Source organism: Dermacentor andersoni, chromosome 1, assembly GCF_023375885.2.
Source record: "Dermacentor andersoni chromosome 1, qqDerAnde1_hic_scaffold, whole genome shotgun sequence".
In the NCBI taxonomy this organism is placed as follows: domain Eukaryota; kingdom Metazoa; phylum Arthropoda; class Arachnida; order Ixodida; family Ixodidae; genus Dermacentor; species Dermacentor andersoni.
The window spans coordinates 2,053,584-2,074,249 of record NC_092814.1 but is presented as its reverse complement, the minus strand read 5'-3'; the positions used below and the strand labels follow the sequence as shown (position 1 = coordinate 2,074,249).

Sequence of the window (20,666 nt, the reverse complement as noted above, 5' to 3'; positions counted from 1 at the left end):
CACAAAGCGAAGTCATGGCAATAAGATGGAATTTAGCTCGTCATGGCCATAAGCTGACAAATGCAGTGTCGATCAGAGGCACTCGGGGGCACACATACCAGCACATCTCATAACACTCTAGGCAGCATAGTCGAGTGTGTGCCTTGCCTCAGCAACCGATTTAGAGTTTCTGTTGTCACCATGGCACACATGAGTAGCGGTAGAGGCAGCAGTACTTAACGTCTCTTGCTTGAGTATTGACACAACCGCACAGCACAAAAGACGAGGACAGACAAAAGGACACAACACAGGTGCTGTGTCTTCTTCTGTCATCTTTTGCGCTGTGCAGTCATGTCGATATTGAATCACCAACTCGCCTAAGCTTCAACATTCATCTTGCTTGAGCGTGCAAGTGTTGAGTAATAGGCCCAAATTCCCAGCAAAAGGAGTTGGAATGGATGCTTGTTACCACGAATAAGTGTTCTTGGTGAGTGCACTGCTCCTGCAAAAAGTTATGGAAATAAGTAGCTAACCAATTTTTCAAAGCTGCTCGCACGTACCTGCAGCAGCACTGCTGCGAACTTTATAAATAAACTATGTGGGTGTTCTGCGCCAACTTATAAAGCTTCTATTGAACCAATGCATAATGGTAACCAGAATTTTCCATGTTTTGGCAACTAACAGCTACAGTGTTACGGCTGAGGTGGCTGTTCTTATTTTAAAGAAGAATGTTAGGGCACATGGAGCAGTTTTCACTAATAGCAGCCTAGTATGCACGGTGGACACAACACAGGCACTGTGTTGTCTCCTTTCTTCTGTCCTTGTCTTTTTGCACTGTGCAGTCATGTCGATATTGAATCACCAACTCACCCAAGCTTCCACTTTATCATGTTATAGTTAAGATACTTGTTGCTCTTTAGAATGCAAATGATTGACGTCTATCACAAAAATGGTTCCCTAAGAAAGGAAGTGGCCCGTTTAAGAATGTCATTTAATGTTCATTAATTGTTTACATTTTTTAAAAGCCCGTCTGAGTAGCCCTATTTGTGGATATTGTGTAACAAACTCGGGGCTCAACTGACCACTATGAGGTGTAGGTCCTTCTCCTCATAACGCAAGTCCCGGTGTGCCTGCTGGGGAGCTGACACGGGTGACGGCTGCACCTGTTGCACAAAGGCCCAGTAGAGCTGGCGGATGCGCGAGTCGCCCACAAACACAATGTGGTTCTTGCCCCCCCAGTAGGCGATGTAGCGCAGGCACATGCGGGATTCCCTGAAAGTACAGCAACACACAGAGCTGCACTAGAGCCGAACAATGCACGACCCTTGTGAGGCGCTGACGCTATATCAGTGTGCCCTTAAAGGGCTGTTGAAAATGCATAATTAAATTACGACACACCGCCAGCTACTCCAGTATCAGTTCCTACAGTGAAACTCTTACGCATTGGTGTAGGTGTGCAACATACACCCGTACGGTTGCCACACATGATAGCCTTGAAATCGTCCATCGCTCAGCAGCCACTTGCACGTATCAATTCCTGCCAAGAGAAAAAAATAGTGGATTCATGACAAAAAGCACTTAAACGTGCATTCTAGACAGGCGTGCACGAACGCGCGAGAATGCCATCCATACCGTACGTCAAGTGAATAACGCCGTGGTATACGACGAAACCAACCACGACAAAGCAGGCAACTAGTTTGCAATTTTTGGCATTGATGCGGTGAATGAATTCAGAACTGGTGGTGACGTGCCGGCCGTCCTCGACCATATCGAGAACACACGCTGTATAAATTCAGGCTGCCAGAGCAGCGCTCACGCAACTCACAATCACGCGCATAGCACACTCCGCAGCATGGCATGCGACATATTCAACCGTAGCTCCATAGAATAAAGCAGCCCTAAGGACGTCGATACTACAGCAGCTGATATTGGCACTATTTCAACGGGAAAGCATGATATCCGGGGCACAGCAGACGAAAGGTGCCCGAAATGTCTACGTTCACCAATGACGTCACGTCCGCTATAACCTATGATGTCACATCCGCTCATTTCCATGGCGTCTGTCTTAAGGCGGCAGCGCTGGGAAGCGGTCCGTATTCCGTGCCCACTTTAGAGCGTGAGTAATTCATCTGTCCACGCTATATGCGTGTAATAAAGGATTGGGGCTGTGAGCTGTTTGATGCGTTACCATTAGGTACCTTGTGCGCATATTTTGGCTCCTGGCCGCGTCAAATTGCAGTCGGCATGTGGAATGGGCCGTAGCATCTTAGGCCGCCGTTCCTGCGACCCGGTCGCGCATTTACATTCGCTCGCCTGTGCAGCCGGTCGACTGCAGCGCCGCCCCCGCGGCACCAACGGGAACTATATATCTAGGTAACTTTTCGCCCTAGGGGAGCATAGGTCCCCAGTTGTCGTGTAAAAAACGCGCCTAGCTCCTGAAACGCCCTAGTCCCTATGCGCGCGCGCGTGGGGCCCATAGAAATATACCATAGCGCAGGGTTTAACCCGCTGGAGCGCCAGGGTGGGCGGTTCATTGCGCTTGCACGCAAGCAACACGACCACGAACGAAGCGATACAAGGTGGAACAGCGCGTTTTACGGCAATCGAAGTTGTGTGTGTGTGACGCGCTTGGTGTGCAAAGAGCAATTTAGTTGCGTGTGTGACGAAGGTGTATGCGCAAAATAGCACGACCACGAACGAAGGTGGAACATCGCGTTTTGGCGTTTGGTGTGTGCAGAGCAATCGAGTTGCGTGTGTGACGCGTTTGTTTGCGCAAACAGCACGACCACGAACAAAGCGATACAAGGTGGAACAGCGCGTGTTGCACAATCGAGTTGTGTGTGTGCGTGTGTGTGACGCGTTTGTTATGCGCAAAGAGCACGACGACGATCGTCTTCTAACTGCGCCAGAGCAAACCGATTGTTGAGTACTACATACGTATTGCGCGGGCGTTAAAACTAGAGAAACACGGGATTGCGACGCGACCAGCCGCAGTGTATAGGACTGTACGTACGTAAGTTTACAGCACCGACTTTTAATTCGGAGTGAATAAGGGACACACCACGAGTGATTTGTATGCGGAGGTTAACACACGTGCATTAATTAGCGGTGGTATAGAAAAAGAAAGGGGGGGGGGAAGCGGAGGGTGGCGGGGATTGCTGAGACAGGTGCTCGAAAGCATTTTCGCGCAAGTTTTGTCGGTGTACTCGATGAACTAAATGCCGCATTAAAGAAATTGTGACGAAATGTTGGCATGTGCGTAGTGGCGCAGTTTAAAATGTGTCCGAGAGTAAATCCGAAAAGAACCGAAGCGTACCATGTGTAAAAAATGTGTGAAAACTACAGCTACAAGCATGTTATGCAGCATTGTCCAATGTCGAGATATTGTTGTTATGAATGTAGCACCCATCGCCCTTGTACACATATGTTCTGGCTTCGTTGCACTATCATCGAGGCATTGATCCAGGTTAATAAAACTGTACCCACAACGAGTGCGTCGCCCTGGTTTCGGTTTCGGTTTTCGCTGCCATTCGTGATAATAAACCGTTTGTAAATCGTACTTTTTGTTGGCAATTCTTTAGACAGGGAACGAAAACGAAAACTGTCAATTAAAGTAAGCAATACGTAAAATGTTTTAAACAAAAAACTGTTTCAACGGTCTTTAAAGTAACTCTAACATTCTAGGGCTCTAAGCGCCATCTGTTTCCGGTAGTCAAAATGTGTCATGGCGGCTTCCTGTCAATTGGATGTGAGCGTGGACGTGAGCGTAACATGGGAGCTTCGATGGTACATCTAAGCTTTCTTGGTTATCCCAAGCTGTTCCTTATCCTTCCGCGTAATAACTCTTTCTTGTACCCAATAGAATACCGAATAGAGATCGTATAGAAGCTCAGAGGCTGCACCTGTCATTCACATAGACAGGTAAGGTAGCTGTTTGCGACCACTTTCAACTCATCTGGGGCGCACATAATTTTTTTTTGTTATTTATGCATGAATAGGCATCATTTTTCACGCCGCCTGAAGTCCTCGCTAAAAGTACGCTTTAAATGCTCTGCACGCCTTAAATTGACACCCATCTGTAACGTGTTTGAGCCGTTATTTATAGCCCATATCTAGCGGACTACGATTTTAACCTTATGCGCACTACCGCCCCTTTGTTCTGTTGCGCGCGCGATATCAGTGTTTTTAGATCCAGAAGGCTGCTTCCGCATGAAAAAAGAGACTCGCCGTGTTAGATTGTACACATGGAGAGCGAACGCTGTGACACGCTCTTTAAATTGGCCGACTGTTGCAAGCGCTGGCATCATTGCCGTCGCCGAAGTATATATACAGGCACACTGTAATAGAGACATACGTATTTACAGTGCCAAATGAACAATTTTCGTCCCTTGGCGCTCTTCTGCTTGGCCTGACAGGCAGAGGTCACGCAGTGCGTTGCAGTGAAAGCGCATGAGCATACAGCGAAATCTACGCGAACGTTTTTATAGACAAATGCTCGAAGATTTCTATCACCAGCTGCCACTTGAAAGTGCGTTTAGCTAGCAAGCCAGCACTAGTGTCTGCGCTTTCAAGCATACACTTGATAATACGAAGATAATGCGACAAAGTGTACACATATGAATGACAGATTCAATATTTCTTGACACTCGTAAATCCTCAAACCTGCCAGTTCTTGGTTAGTGCGTGAAAAAGTGGAATTTTGTGTTGTTTGAAAGCAGACATTGGTTCATCCAAACGTGGCTTTGCGTAGGCCGTCGCATTGTATGAATGAATTATCAAATGCTTGGGCATTGGAGCAATGAGGCGATGTAGCTCCAAAAATGCACCTTTGTTCTCTTTTCACTTTGCCTCATGCTATTCTGTCTCAAGTTTAGCCAATGTCAAAGCAGCAATTTCGACTGGCACAGCAACGCTCATTTGAATGGCATCTGTCAATGTCGTAAGTTGTCATTGCTCCTTTCAGCACATATGTTACATGGCCTTTGACATCTTCATCATCATCATCAGCCTGGTTACGCCCACTGCAGGACAAAGGCCTCTCCCATACTTCTCCAACAACCCCGGTCATGTACTAATTGTGGCCATGCCGTCCCTGCAAACTTCTTAATCTCATCCGCCCACCTAACTTTCTGCCGCCCCCTGCTACGCTTCCCTTCCCTTGGAATCCAGTCCGTAACCCTTGATGAACATCGGTTATCTTCCCTTTTCATTACATGTCCTGCCCATGCCCATTTCTTTTTCTTGATTTCAATTAAGATGTCATTAACTCGCATTTGTTCCCTCACCCAATCTGCTCTTTTCTTATCCCTTAACATTATACCCATCATTCTTCTTTCCATAGCTCGTTGCGTCGTCCTCAATTTAAGTAGAACCCTTTTCGTAAGCCTCCAGGTTTCTGCCCCCTACGTCAGTACTGGTAAGACACAGCTGTTATACACTTTTCTCTTGAGGGATGATGGCAAACTGCTGTTCATGATCTGAGAATGTCTGCCAAACGCACCCCAGCCCATTCTTATTCTTCTGATTATTTCAGTCTCATGATCCGGATCCGCGATCACTACCTGCCCTAAGTAGATGTATTCCCTTACCACTTCCAGTACCTCGCAACCTATCGTAAACTGCTGTTCTCTACCGAGACTGTTAAACAGCTTTCTGCAGATTAATTTTTAGACCCACCCTTCTGCTTTGCCTCTCCAGATCAGTGAGCATGCATTGCAATTGGTCCCCTGAGCTACTAAGCAAGGCAATATCATCAGCGAATCGCAAGTTACTAAAGTATTCTCCATTAACTCTTATCCCCGATTCTTCCCAATCCAGGTCTTTGTATACCTCCTGTAAGCACGCTGTGAATAGCATTGGAGCGATCATATCTCCCTGCCTGAATCCTTTCTTTACTGGGATTTTGTTGCTTTCTTTATGGAGGACCATGGTTGATGTGAAGCATTATATCTTTCAGTATTTTTACATACGGCTCGTGTACACCCTGATTCCGTAATGCCTCCATGACTGCTGAGGTTTCAATTGAATCAAACGCTTTCTCGTAATCAGTGAAAGCTATATATAATGGTTGGTTATATTCCGCACATTTCTCTATCACCTGATTGATAGTGTGAATGTGGTCTATTGTTGAGTAGCCTTTACGGAATCCTGCCTGGTCCTTTGGTTGACAGAAGTCTAAGGTGTTCCAGATTCTATTTGCGATTACCTTAGTAAATACTTTGTAGGCAACGGACAGTAAGCTTATCGGTCTAGAATTTTTAGTCTTTGGCGTCCCATTTCTTATGGGTTAGGATTATGTTAGCGTTCTTCTAAGATTCCGGTACGCTCGAGGTAATGAGGCGTTGCGTATACAGGGTGGCCAGTTTTTCTAGAACAATCTGCCCACCATCCTTCAACAAATCTGCTGTTACGTAATCCACCCCAGCTGCCTTCCCCCTTTGCATAGCTCCCAAAGCATTACTTCTTCCGGCGTTACTTGTGGGATTTCAAATTTCTCTAGACTATTCTCTCTTCCATTATCGTTGTGGGTGCCACTAGTACTGTATAAATCTCTATAGAACTCCTCTGCCACTTGAACTATCTCATCCATATTAGTAATATTACTGGCTTTGTCTCTTAACGCATACATCTGATTCTTGCCTGTTCCTAGTTTCTTCACTGCTTTTAGGCTTCCTCCATTCCTGAGAGCATGTTCAATCCTATCCATATTATACTTCCTTATGTCAGCTGTCTTACGCTTGTTGATTAACTTCGAAAGTTCTGCCAGTTCTATTCTAGCTGTAGGGTGAGAGGCTTTCATACATTGACGTGTCTTGATCAGATCTTTCATCTCCTGCGATAGCTTACTGGTATCCTGTCTAACGGAGTTACCACCGACTTCTATTGCACACTTTTTAATGATGCCCACAAGATTGTCGTTCATTGCTTCAACACTAAGGTCCTCTTCCTGAGTCAAAGCCGAATGCCTGTTTTGTAGCTTGATCCGGAATTCCTCGATTTTCCCTCTTATCGCTAACTCATTGATCGGCTTCTTATGTACCAGCTTCTTCCATTTCCTCCTCAAGTCTAGGCTAATTCGAGTTCTTACCATCCTATGGTCACTGCAGCGCACCTTGCCGAGCACGTCCACATCTTGTATGATGCCTGGGTTTGCGCAGAGTATAAAGTCTATTTAATTTCTAGTCTCATCATTCTGGCTTCTCCACGTGCACTTTCGGCTGTCCTGCTTGCAGAAGAAGGTATTAATTATCCGCATATTATTCTGTTCTGCAAAGTCTACTAGTAACTCTCCCCTGCTATATTTAGTGTCTATGCCATATTCCCCCACTGACTTGTCTCCAGCCTGCTTGTTGCCTACCTTGGCATTGAAGTCGCCCATCAGTATAGTGTATTTTGTTTTGCCTTTACCCATCGCCGATTCCATGTCTTCATAGAAGCTTTCGACTTCCTGGTCATCATGACTGGATGTAGGGGCGTAGACCTGTACGACCTTCAATTTGTACCTCTTATTAAGTGTCGCAACGAGACCTGCCACCCTCTCGTTAATGCTATAGAAGTCCTCTACGTTACCAGCTGTATTCTTATTAATCAGGAATCCGAAAACATCTTTAGTACGACCTAAATGTGTTTCACAGCTGTGATTGCCTCAGTGCGTATAGAAGCAACGAAGTGATGCCAAATACTTTTGCAGAATAACTGAAATGTGGGCAAGTTCATTCGGATTCATGATTATGGCAGATTTGAACCCAACACTGTGTAACACTACTACACAGACTGGCGTTTCGGGTAGTCGAGACAAAATTCTTATTAAAACCTCTTTGAGATTTGGCAAACTGTTAGCTAGGTGGGATAAAGTAATTGTGATTCAGAATAGTAGCCTCAACATTGAGCACAAAGCAAGAGGTGAGTTTTTTATTGTGATCATTTTCTACAAGCATGCACATTAGCCTTACAGTAGTACGAGCATCTTTGTAGCACATCTTTCCCTGTATAAAAAGGGTCATGTTGCTTACTGCTTAGTTGGTGTTATGCATTGTCCATTTCTATGGTGTTGATGCCCAGGATCTCTACAAAACGGAACCTCTTTGGTACAGTCTTGTGGCTGCTTGTGTTCTCCCTTAGCCAGAGACGTGAAGGGGGGTTCACGGTCACTGACCAAGTCTGATGTATAACCCGACGTTTTGGAACTGCATACGGGCTCCTTGTTCACTGAGTTTGACAGGAAATCGTCGTCACTTATGTAGCCAGCACGTGACGTAACAAACATGCGTAAATGGCAGGCATAGTCCCTGGTGTCTGGTTCATCGTAGCTGGCGTTGATTGAATGATTAGCGATTCTAGCAGCCGCCGGGATGACATGTTCTTTTCTTTGGCAACAACAGTGGCATTGTCCCAGTCAATCTTGTGACTATGTTCCTGCGCATGTTTGGCAAATAATAGTCGTGTGACTATTATTTCTTAGATCACATTTTCTTTTTTTCTTCCCCCCGTTTCCATGCCTGATCAGACGAACTTTCGTCGAACCCTTGATTATGTAGCCAGAGGCAGTGGCACTGGTTGTGTCCTGTTTGAGATGAATGGTCCTTTTGTCCGTCTCTATCCACTATGACCTGGGCTTATCTCCTGGCTGCTGAAGTGTGCCTGCATTTTCCAGATCAACTACTCGGACATTAATGTCTGGATACAAATTGGGTAGATCTTGCATGCCATGCCCAACATCAGAGTAAGTTTTCTGTTTCTGCCAGCACTTTTGCTCATGCACTTTCATTTTCCTCCGGTCCGGGAGTTGTGGAAAGAAGCTGTCTGCAGTAGCTTGAAGTGTAGTCCTAAGCCTTCGGCTCGTAAGCATTTGCACTAACGAGGAGCTATATTTCAGAAGGCTCAGTCTATAATCGTGTCTTGTAGGCATCACCTGACGTCTCAAGGGAGTTCTTGGATAAGTTTACAGTGGCTTGTGTGAGATCACTGCGGTGTCGGTAGTGTGGACTGCATGCCATTTGTTGGAATTCTTATGAATTCTGCGAACAGCGAGCTGCGCCCTTTTCCAAGCTACAGTTTGTTGTGGTTCACGGCCACTACACTATTGCACGCCTTGTGAAAACAATGAGGCATTGAGTCACAACCACAGGTCCTGTCAAACTAGCCAGTACTAGCTCAGGATACCCTTACTAGTATTTTGTTATGATGAGCCACCGCACCCCTCCAATAGAAAATATGTCCATGGTGAACTTCTGTAACAGCTTTTCTCAGAATCCCAGTTGCAGGAGTGTCACCCTTCTCTTAGCCCTGTGGTGCTAGCATGCATGACATGACTTGAAGACATTTGCTGTTTGTATGTATTTATGATGCAGTACTTTGCCGTCTTGCTAGGCATTTATTGATTCCAAAGTGGCCTTCAAGTGAGAAGTGCTGGGTGGGTAAGCTCCTGTAGCTTCTTGGGCGCGATGGTTTTGTTACCACAATGTCAACATGTCTTGGACTACATCGTCCTTGTGAAGCCAGAATTCTTTCGGACTTTGCAACACCTTGGCCAGCTCTTTCAAGTGAAGATGCGAAGTTGGCAGCAGCATTAATCTAGTACTTGTTCTTTCTTCAGTTCTTGTAAAGAAGGTGGGGAGAGGCAGCATGCATAGCCTTCAATCTTGGTAGGCCCTTCTGGTGCCTGTTATTCTCCTTCACATGAGAACTTGACAGTGTATCAGCTGCGGGAAAGTCTTTGCCTAAGATGTACATTATGCCTCATAATGTATCAATCATGTGTGCATTTTATGATTTGGGAAACAGATTGTTGCCCCATTTATAGAATTTATCTCAAGCTTGCAAGAAAGAAAGCACTTCTTTCTATATCTAGGCATAGCCAGGCATTCTGTCTCTGCAAAATATCTTGAGGCATATCTAGTAACATGTTGCCCATCGTCTTGCTTTTGGCTGAGCACTGCAACTAGACCACAGCACAAAGCATCAGCTGTGATTAGCAGCTGGTTTCTCATTTTGAGGAGCGCCAGCCAAGCACTGGATCTGAAGAAAGTATTTCTTTCCATTTTGAGAATTCTTGAACCTGTGTGGGTTCCAGATAAACCATGCTTTGAAAACAGCATGCTGGGCAATGGGTGTAGTGTTTGTCATGTTAGGAGCGAATAAACCTAGATAGGTGGTCATGCCCATTAGCAGCTGTAGTTCTGGAGGATGGTCTTGGCATGTCTGTGACAGCTTTGAGCTTGTTTTCGTTCATGATATGCCCCAAGTAGGATATTATTGTGATGCCAAACTTACATTTCTCTTTGTTGATGGCAGCTCTTGCCCAGTGGGTGCCCTCAAATGTACTGCAGAGTTTGTTGTGTTGCTGTTTAGTTGAGCATCAACTGATAACCTCGACCATATGACAAGCAACATATGTGTGTTTTGGATGAATATCATTCATATACCATTGTATTTGATCTGGGGCACGCCAGATACCAAATCGCATGAGCAGTTAAAGTGAAACCAATGGAATGGTGCTGTAAAGGTGGTCAAGAACTTTCCGTCATTTCTCAGGGATTTGCCAAAACCCTGAATTTGGGCATCAATTTTTCATACACCAAGCTGTGACTCGTAGTATCTGAAGGGTATGCTCTACTGCAGGAATTGGATATGATGCTCATAGAACTTGCTTATTCAGTTTTTGTATAATCCATAAAAGTGTAGAGTGCTCCTGATGGCTTCGTCACCACTACCATAAGCGTGCACCAAGGAGTTGGCTCTGTCATAGCTGTCGTAAAACCAATCTTAAACCTGGAGAAGTTTGGCTTTTGTCTTCTATAAAAGTAGCCATACAAAACAGTGAAATATTAGTCCAAAGGACGCAGGCTTGAGTTTCAACATTGTCATGCAAGCTGCGCAGAGTATTTGAGGATGCGGCTTTGAATCCCGTTAACCATTAACATTCTCAATCTGTAAGCGCTCGACTTCACCTTCACAATCACCTCTGTGACCTATAGCAAATTTATTTGGAAATAGCAGCATTCTGCCTGATGCACGAGATGGAACTTGATGTTGTGCTAGTCGCCTTACACAGTGACCACAGTAACTTGGAGATCACCACCTTCTTGAAATGTCACGAACCACATTGTTTTCAGGTTGATACAAGAAATCGTGTCTAATAATCATCTCTGACAAAAAGAAATAACTGATGCCCGTGGCAAGGTGCCATTCAAGTGGTTGAGTTCCTCCGGGAGGTAGGGGGTGATACAAGTGAGAACCCTCAAAATCCGACTATGGCCTTAGCCAAGCAGCCCTAGGTGACATAGTAAAGCTTTTTGGCACGATGTCATTAGGCACCACCCTATGTAATTTATTTGCTTCCACAACCCCTGCATGGCTCACGAGTGTCTGGTGGTAAATTTCTGAAGCCACATCAACCTCAATGTAGCATTCCTAGTTCCGAACACTTCAATCTGCATGCCACTATGTATGGCAGGTGTTACTGGGAAGGAGACTGACGAACAGCTACACATAGATAAAAACTCTCTAAAGGCTGTTATTGCGAAAACACTGCCCAACATCAACACACGCTAAATGATACAAGAATGTTGCTAATATGAAAGATTAATTCAGTCAGTAATTGAAGATGAAGATGGTTTTACTCAATAGCCTTATAAAAAATGGTAAAAGAAAGCTAATAAATTTGGAACTCATGTTTCAAATCTTGTCTGGAAAAAAAATCATTGTCTTCAAATATCTCACGCAGCCGCTAATCCTGTTCTACTTCATCACCTTCAGGTATGCTAGAGAAGTCTTTCTCGTCATTGGGCTCCAAAATGTAGTTGAGCAAAAGGAGTAGACCTAGGTGGCTGACAGGATGGCTCTTCTTTAAGTGTGGTGCATAGAAGAAAAAAGCATGCAAACATCTTCAACACTGTAATGAGCATTAACTGTTAGGGATGAAACATGAAAAACCCCAGGGAAAACATTTAGGTTTGGTGGAAATGTACAAAATACACAGAGACTAAAGACAGTGAAGGAAAATGAAAAATGCTTGTGTAAGCTTCTTCAGCAGTGCGTTTGTTGCCTGTAGACAACACCAGGTAGAACTTGGAAAGCGACCTTCACCCTGAGTTGACGTCAATTCTGCGTGCAATTGGTGCATATTGACACAAAGATGTGGGGCTCCCGCACCGCAGAACGGCGCGCGCAAAGGTCGGCGCTATGAAACACGAAGTGCGTAAGCTACACACTCTTGTTCTGGCCCCCTATTAAAGAGAAGCGTATATTTTGCAAGACTCCGTCTCCAATCTGCGTTACATTTTTCTGGTGGAGGTGCGGGGTACGTGCTACCACTCCCAGATCGAACACCGCCTACAAACCCAGTACGAAGTCCGGTCAAGCTGACTACTGTGCAAGTACGGACAAGCTGCCGACTTCAAAGACTGCCGCCTGAACATGAGCCTCTACGCAGTCAAGTAAGAAGGACGAATACATCGGTTCCATCTTCCTCGACCGCGCCGACCGAGGTCGTCCTCAACCAGCCACGAATCCCCACGTCCTTTCATGGGGACACCTTTGAGGATGTAGAGGACTGGCTCGATCACTTTGAGCGTGTTGCAGAATTCAACGGCTGGACTCCAGAGCGCAAGCTACCGAACGGCTACTTTGCCCTCAAGGACTATGTGTGGACATGGTTTGAGAATCGTGAAGCGGGGCCCTATCGACATGGGACGAATTCTGACAACAGCTAATCGGCACATACGCCAGCTTCGATCACAAGGAGCGAGCTGAATCTGCAATTCAGGCGAGAGTACAGAGGCCGAATGAAAGCGTTGCAATGTTTCTCGAAGATATATGCCGACTTTTCCGACGCGCGGATCTATCCATGCCGGAAGAAAAGAAGCTCAGGAACTTGATGCGCAGTGTCAAGCAAGAGTTATTCGGTGCCCTAATATGCAACCCACCAAAGACTGTTGCAGAGTTTCTCGCGGAAGCCGTATCAATGGAAAAGGCACTGCAGCAGCGAACAAGGCAGAACCGCGACGTGTCGACCCTATCGCATGACTCTCTCGCTATACCCCTGGACAATACCGACGCCTTGCAGGAGCTCATTAGGTTTATCGTTCGAGAGTAGCTTCAAAATCTTCAGGTGGCTCCAGCATCGGTACAGCGGCTCGATCTGGCTGAGGTCGTCCGGGAGGAAATCAGGCAGTCAGTCGAAGTCCCAGAGTGAAGCGAGACACCACAGCACGAGGTACGGCAGCCACAACCTTGCATGTCGTATGCGGAAGCAACGTGGAGTTCGTATTTTTCGCGATGTGAGCGACGTCCCGGACTTTCATGGTGTGCACGCCGTTGAACAAGCAACTGGCGACTTCAGGCCTCGCCGCACGCCATTCATGGCTGAAACACGACCACCCCGCAAGAGCGACGTATGGCGCACCGCAGACCGGAGGCCCTTGCATTTTTATTGCGATGAAGCTGATCACCTCTACAGGGCGTGTCCTTACCGTCGAGCTGGGCTCCTTGGATTTTCACTGAATGCACCGTGCCCGTGCAATGGTGAACGCCCCCTGGAGTTTGAAGCATACCTCGCAGAGGCCAGGACCTTGTTTGCTCCACGATTCCTTAAACCCCGGTCACCGTCACCCGCCCGAAACTGGTCTTCGAGCCCCCTCCTCACATCGAGAGCAACGAGGCGTCGCTCACCCAGCCCTGCCTCCCAGGAAAACTAAGTCCAGCGACCTGCGCGGGTGAGGTTGCTGACGTTGCGAACGCTGAAGATCCTCCACTACGACGACCGCGATATGACGTAATTGAGATGCAGAGAAAGCAGTGTAGTTCCGTGTCAGTATCCTGCGACGTACGAGTTACCATAGATGACCACGAAGTCACGGCGTTAATCGACATGGGTGCAGACACGTCTGTCATGAGCCAGAATCTCGCGTGTATGCTGAACAAAGTTTCGACGCAATGGACCGGAACTCGGATTCGTACTGCAGGAGGGCATCTCATAACTCCAATGGGTCGGTGCACGGCACGAGTCAACATGCAGGGCTTCACGTACATCGGCGACTTCGTCATTCTTCCTGAATGTTCAAAGGACCTTATACTCGGCATGGATTTCCTTGAGGCGAACAGTGCCATCATCGACCTGCAAGAGTCTAGAGTCAGCTTCACGACTACGCAAGCCATGGCGAACAGTAATGACAACGACCGTGACATCGCGCTTTGCGTAACTGACGATCACATCACGTTGCCACCCAAGAGTAGCGTGCTTACCCTTGTCCAATGCGACATGGAGGACGCCGCCGAAGGAATTACTGAGGCAAACATGCCCCTGCTTCTTGAGCGCCACATTTGTATAGCCAGAGGGCTTCTTCGGGTGCAAAACAAATGTTCAGTCATTTTGCTAACAAACTTTAGCAACAAGTATCGGCATGTACCGCGACGAACGAAATGGCTGAACTGAGCTCATTTCCTCGCGAAATCACTAACGTTACTGACATTGCCACATTGGAAACCGCATCGTCTCAGCAATCTGGGTTACCCAGCCTAAAAGAACGGATTCACTTTAACGCCGCTCTGCCAGACCATCAGAAAGACCGTCTACCGAGTCTTGTGAATGAATTTGTGGACTGTTTTTCAACGTCATCCAAAGTGCGGCGCACGTCCATCACAAAGCACCACATTATTACGGACGAGTCTGCACGTCCTGTCTGTCAGCATCCTTACAGAGGGTCTCCAGTGGAAAGGGAAGCGATCAAGCATCAGGTGAAAGAGATGCTCCAAGACGACGTGATCCAGCCATCCACCAGCCCGTGGGCCTCCCCTGCAGTGTTAGTCAGAAAGAAAGACAACACACTACGCTTCTGTGTAGATTACAGAAAGTTGAACCGTGTCACCAAGCGTGATGTTTATTCATTGCCACACATCGACGACGCAATGGATCGTCTACAACATGCCAAGTTTTTTTCTTTGTTGGATCTTAAATCAGGATATTGGCAAATCGAAGTTGATGAACAGGATCGTGAAAAAACAGCATTTGTGACACCTGATGGGCTTTATGAGTTCAGAGTTCTCCCCTTCGGTCTCTGTTCCTCACCTGCCACCTTTAATAGCACCAGTATACCGTGCTTGCTGAACTCAAACGGCAAACCTGCCTCGTATACTTGGACGATGTCGTCGTGTTCTCGAGCACGTTTGACGAACATCTCACATGACTCGAGAGTGTCCTCACTGCGATCCATACTGCCGGCCTCACCATCAAGCCTGAGAAATGGTACTTCAGGTTCCAAGAGCTCAAATTTTTTCTCCATGTCGTTGGTCCTCAAGGCGTCCGACCAGACCCCGACAAGTTAGCTGCCGTCGCTGAGTTTTCACCACCCACAGACAAGAAGGCTGTCCAACGCTTCCTTAGTTTGTGCGCATATTATGGGCGCTGCGTCAAGGGCTTCTCGAGAATTGCTGAGCCTCTGACAGGGCTTACATGCGACGATGCGCCTTTCATTTGGGCGGATGAGCAGCAGCAGTCTTTCAATGAATTGTGCGTTTGCAAGAGGCCCCGATACTTGCTCATTTCGACGAAGACGCTGACACTGAAATCCATACTGACTCCAGCAATGCGAGTCTCGGCACTTGTGCAGTGGCAAGCTGGTGCGGAACGCACCGTTGCTTATGCAAGCCGCAGTCTCACCAAGGCTGAGAAAAACTACTCAACTACTGAAAAGGAATGCTTAGCGGTTGTGTGGGCAATTGGCAAATTCTGACCCTACTTGTACGGTAAACCCTTTAACGCTGTCAGCGATCAACCACGCCCTGTGCTGGCTTGCCAACCTCAATAGATCCTTCAGGCAGACTAGCCCATTGGAGCCTGCGCTTACAAGAGTATGATATTACGGTTGTCTACTGATCTGGCAGGAAGCACAGTGACGCTGACTGTTTGTCACGTGCACCACTCTCTACGACCTCATCGGACCCTGACCATGACTTGCCATTTGTCGGCGTTATCGACGCCATAAAGATGGCTGAGCACCAGCGCACTGACGCTGAGCTGCTGCCGCGGATCGAGCACCTCCAAGGAGTTGAAGGTGTTTTACCCCGCTCGCTCGTGCGCGGCTTATCATCATACTACTTGTACAACAACGTCCTTTACAGGAAAAACTGCGGAAGCGGCCCCAATACGTACCTCCTTGTCGTGCCCTCGGCACTACGCCACGACATTTTGCGAGCCTGCCATGATGAGCCATGTGCGGGACACCTGGGATTTGCCAAGACTTTAGGCAAGGATACGACAGAAGTATTACTGGCCCCGGCTTTATTCCTCTGTGCAACTGTACATGAAGACCTGCCGCGACTGTCAGCGCCGCAAGAAAGCACCAGTTAAACCGACTGGCTTTCTCCATCCTGTGGACCTTCCTCAAGCACCGTTCCAACAAATAGAATGGATCTACTTGGACCGTTCCCAGTGACCTCTTCGCGCAACAGATGGATAGTCTTCGCTACCGACTACTTAACCCGGTACGCCGAAACTGAAGCTATTCCGCAAGCAAATTCATATGAAGTGGCCAAGTTCTTTGTACGCGACATCGTCCTACGACATGGTGCACCGTCTGTTCTCATCACTGACCGCGGTACAGCATTTACAGTGGAACTTATGCAGGATGTTCTCCAGCTGACACATAGCTATCACCACAAGAGCACTGCATATCACCCTCAAACCAATGGATTAACGGAACGTCTGAACAGAACGCTGGCTGATTTGTTCTCCGTGTATGTCGACATAGAGCACAAGACGTGGGACGCGATCTCACCCTATGTGACTTTTGTGTATAACACTGCTGTACAGGAGACTACACAGTTTACGCCATTCAAACTTGTATACGGGCGCCACGTCAGGTCAACACTTGACGCCATGCTACCACTGGCTGATAATAGCCCTGACACCCTTCGATACAACTAGAGTCGACGCGACATCCATTACAATACCGGCGGCTGCGTGTGGGTCTGGATGCCTGTCCGCCGCCGTGGACTTTCAAAAAAGTTGATCCGCCGGTATTTTGGTCCTTACAAGGTTACACGCCGCCTCTGTGACATGACCTACGAAGTGGTCCCCTACAGTTCTGACCCCAGTTCACTCTGTCGTCGTCCTCCCGCTGAAGTTGTTCACGTAGTGCGCATGAAACCATACTATGCGCATACGTGAATGCCGAGATGCACCTGAGGAGCTCCATTTCTTATGTCACTGAAATAACTTTTTGACGCGACCGAGACGGTCGCTTTTCTCATGAGAGGCAATTGACACAAAGATGTGGGGCTCCTGCACCGCAGGACGGCGCGCGCAAAGGTCGGTGCCACTAAAGACGATGAAGTGCGTAAGCTGCACGCTCTTGTTCTGGCCCGCCATTAAAGAGAAGTGTATATTCTGCAAGACTCCGTCTCCAATCTACGTTACCATATAGTCCTTGTCGGGTGTACAATTAAACTTTATATTGCATGTTTTACATATTACTCATCTGATGTCTTAGCAGCATAGGTTTTTCCTCTGCCTTTCTTGTAAAAAAATGTTTGGGAAGTGCGCAAGTGCATCTACTTTGATTTTTTTTGTGCATGGCACATGTGCTGTTGGCTCGGAACTGATTCACAATATTAACAGCCGTAGCGTTCAGGGCCCCATGTCGCTGAAAATCCAGCAGTGGTGTTGGTGACCTTTTTCATGAGAAAATTAATCCCAAACCATGCATCCCGATTCATGCAGGCCCTCCACGTGGCATATAGGCGTTACTGAACGAATTAAAATTCTCAAAGTAGAATGTGTGAAAAATTCATAAAGTATGACTTGCACACAACCTCGAGACATGATAGCGTTGGATTGTAATTTGAATATGCGAGAAAACATAATTCTGTTGTGCAGCAACTCAAACACAAACCCCTTTTCCAGCTGCCATTTCAGGTCTGACTTAGGAGTGGCACACCCCAGAAAGCTCGCCTTCGTGCATAGCGTTTGCCACCAGCATTTCCAGGAAAACATTACAGAAGCATAAGCTGCAGCTGCCCGGAAGCGTGAGAAGCAGCCAGGGATCTTTTAATGCTATCGTGTTCCACTCTTAAAGGCACTCTTAAGTGTCCTCCAACCTTTTTTTTTTTTGCTGTTTGGGGACTGCCTTCTTAAAGGTGTTGCTTCGTTTCCTTTCTGCTGTAGGGCGAATGTAATATCTGCTTTGAACAACAGCAAAGCCACATTTTGATTGCACTTGATGCTGGCTGCACTAGTGCGGCATCTCTCCTGAACACTATCCAACAGTTCACTATGATGTTATCACTGAAATAGAATACACAAGACACCTTCGTGTACCACTTCATCTACCTCGAAGTAATATGCCATAGCTCTATGATCATATCCTTAACATCCACTACTTTCTTGGATTCATTTCAGATAGCTGGAATGTACAGACTAAAAAAGCTCGGAAGCGCTTGCGCTCTTTGGAGAATTTTGTATGAGCATTTTCAGGCTGTTCTGGTGACACTAAAAAATACTGGCTCTCCTGTAATCGAGAGTGGATGTAAGCACGAAATGGCTGCCAACAAAGCAGATTGATTGTAGATGATACTAGCCACAATCTTAAAATGGGTGTAGCGTACATTCCCAACGGCACACCCCACCCCACTGCACCACGCAACTGTACATTGGTCCATATGGAAGCAAGTTTCCTGTCAAAAGACAGAACCCCATTGCAAGTCTCGTCTCGGTCCACCAGATGCGCCGTGGACCTCGCGGACTGCTGGCATTGAAAAGAGCACAAGCAACTGTGTCTCAGTGCCAAAAAATGACAATCAAGTGTACAGTGCCTTGTATCTGCCTCTGAACGTCGCTATTAGAAGTGACCAATAAAACTTCAGCGTACTAGAAGTTACAGCTTGAGTGATATTGTGAGCAAATATTTAGAACTCGGAAGCAATATTTTTTGTAACATGTTTGGGAAGTAACTAGCATATGTATTGCAGTCTTGACTGTTTGCCCGGATGAGCCGGTTTGAGTGACAGGATAATGACTCTGGCTTTCGGTTCATTGAAGGTGGCTGACAACAGGAGCTAAAAGCATTTCATGCTTAAAATGTCTGCAGCAGCGGCACTGTTCGTTTAGTCAAGGACCTCATTTCATGGCCCTCATTCTGACACCTTCGAACACTGTTTCTGCCTTTGTAACGCTTCCTAGAATTTATCCTTCAAATTCTTATGTGAAAGAACCATGCATCAATTTTGGCGTATTTCTCAAACTGTACGAGCAGAATTGCTGCTGATTTCATAAATACAACCTATAAATCAATACAGCAGAATTGTTAGTTGAAATATGTAATCCAAATCAAGGAGCCATTCTCAAGACGATGTTCCCGCTGGCACTGATGCGTGGCATTCCTGGCGTTGGTGAAACCTTTATTCTACATGATAAAGCATGAAACATTCACACGTGCTTTTCTTTCCTTCTTTTTTGAGCTTTGCTGTTTCAAGGAGCTTTGCCCTTTGAGTGGCAGCAGCCTGATTGACATAGCTTCTGACTCACATATTTAACATTTTTGCACAGATTGGTCAAGGAGTAGCCAGATTTTGAGAAGTACATCTTTAGCAGAGTCTATAGGTGCTGGCTTTTGGTGTGGAGAGACAAGCAGCTTCATAGCTTCCCTCCTGTCTCTTGTCATTGTGTCAGCAAACTGAAATGAAAACTCTCGAAACAGTATATTTGCTAATGAGGAATCTTTGCAAGGCACATTGTGAAGCGCATGCCGATGAATTGCTTCAACCTTTTACATTAAACAAATTATGCCATGTGCTGTCGAGAGGCAAATAAAGCTGTTCGCTTTAAAAATTAACAATAATATCCGCAGTTTGTGAAGTGATTGAGATATTGTTACCCAGTACCTTCAACAAAGATGTTATGGGAAACAGTGCAAGGAACTAGCATACTTACACTAATTGCAGGTATTTGGCAGAGTTGTATGGGAGACAAGATAGCCAACCAATTTTCCTCTAATGCATGTGAGCTTTGTCATCCTCATGGTGTAATGTAATCGTTTCAGGTAGCGGATAAAGAATGTGTGGCAACATGAAATGGCCTTTGACTGTGTACAGTGTCACTCTCTTCTGCATTGCAGAAGATGGAAGCCAGTGTTTCTTTGCTGTTGCCATTTCAATTTAGTATATTTTCATGCTCTGCAAAATACAGCCAGAGGTTGCACGGTCTTGAAATGAAGACTACTTTTTGTGTTTTCAAGATAAAGTTTTAGCTATAATAAACGGAATTTCCAAAAAACAAATTTTATGTTTGGCCTGCCTTCTTTTGGGTGATCAAACATGGGAGCCATTGAGGCATCATGGCTCATACGTGCTCCATTTATGCTTGAGAGGTGTGTGCACAATGCTCCTTGCATGTTGAAAAAAAAAAAAATGGAGACCACCCATAATTGGTGTTGGTTTGCTTTCTTAGCCACAAGTGTTATCTGAAAATATAGCTGGTTTTTGTTACTCTTTCTGGCGGTGCGTTTTAGATGCATAAAAATTATGATGGATGTGCATGTTCAGTGTGATTGCAGGAACGAGAAACTTTACTAGAAGATCCTTTGCAAGAGATGCAAGTGCTTGCCCATTTCATGAAAAAAAAAAAGGCTTTGTTTTCATTGTATACAGTAAGCTAAGGGTCAGGCGGACTTGATCACAAAAGCAAAGAGAGA

General features: G+C 46.3%; 1 protein-coding gene and 1 long non-coding RNA gene across 5 annotated transcripts in view; one reads left to right on the top strand and one right to left on the bottom strand.

Moving 5' to 3' along the window:
* The window catches only part of LOC126545338 (N-acetylneuraminate (7)9-O-acetyltransferase), a 178,613-nt gene extending 176,354 nt beyond the window's left edge, over nucleotides 1-2,259 (bottom strand). The window contains exons 1-3 of one of the 3 annotated variants that reach the window (XM_055061157.1): nucleotides 2,178-2,259; nucleotides 1,420-1,516; nucleotides 1,062-1,251 (exon numbers count right to left, since the gene is read on the bottom strand). In XM_055061157.1, the coding sequence (XP_054917132.1) occupies nucleotides 1,062-1,251; nucleotides 1,420-1,516; nucleotides 2,178-2,244 (354 nt within the window). In that variant the 5' untranslated portion in view covers nucleotides 2,245-2,259. Of the gene's footprint in view, nucleotides 1-1,061; nucleotides 1,252-1,419; nucleotides 1,517-1,611; nucleotides 1,934-2,177 lie in introns of those variants that run through there. The other 2 variants (XM_050193149.3, XM_050193148.3) reach the window with 2 other exon arrangements.
* Nucleotides 2,260-3,658: 1,399 nt separating this feature from the next.
* On the top strand, nucleotides 3,659-20,252 carry LOC129380355 (uncharacterized). 2 transcript variants are annotated; one of them, XR_011892383.1, is made up of 2 exons: nucleotides 3,659-3,900; nucleotides 18,377-20,252. It is a non-coding gene; the product is annotated as an uncharacterized lncRNA (long non-coding RNA). The 2 variants fall into 2 exon arrangements; XR_008608346.2 differs by having other exon boundaries at nucleotides 17,882-20,252.
* The last annotated feature ends 414 nt before the right edge of the window (nucleotides 20,253-20,666 follow it).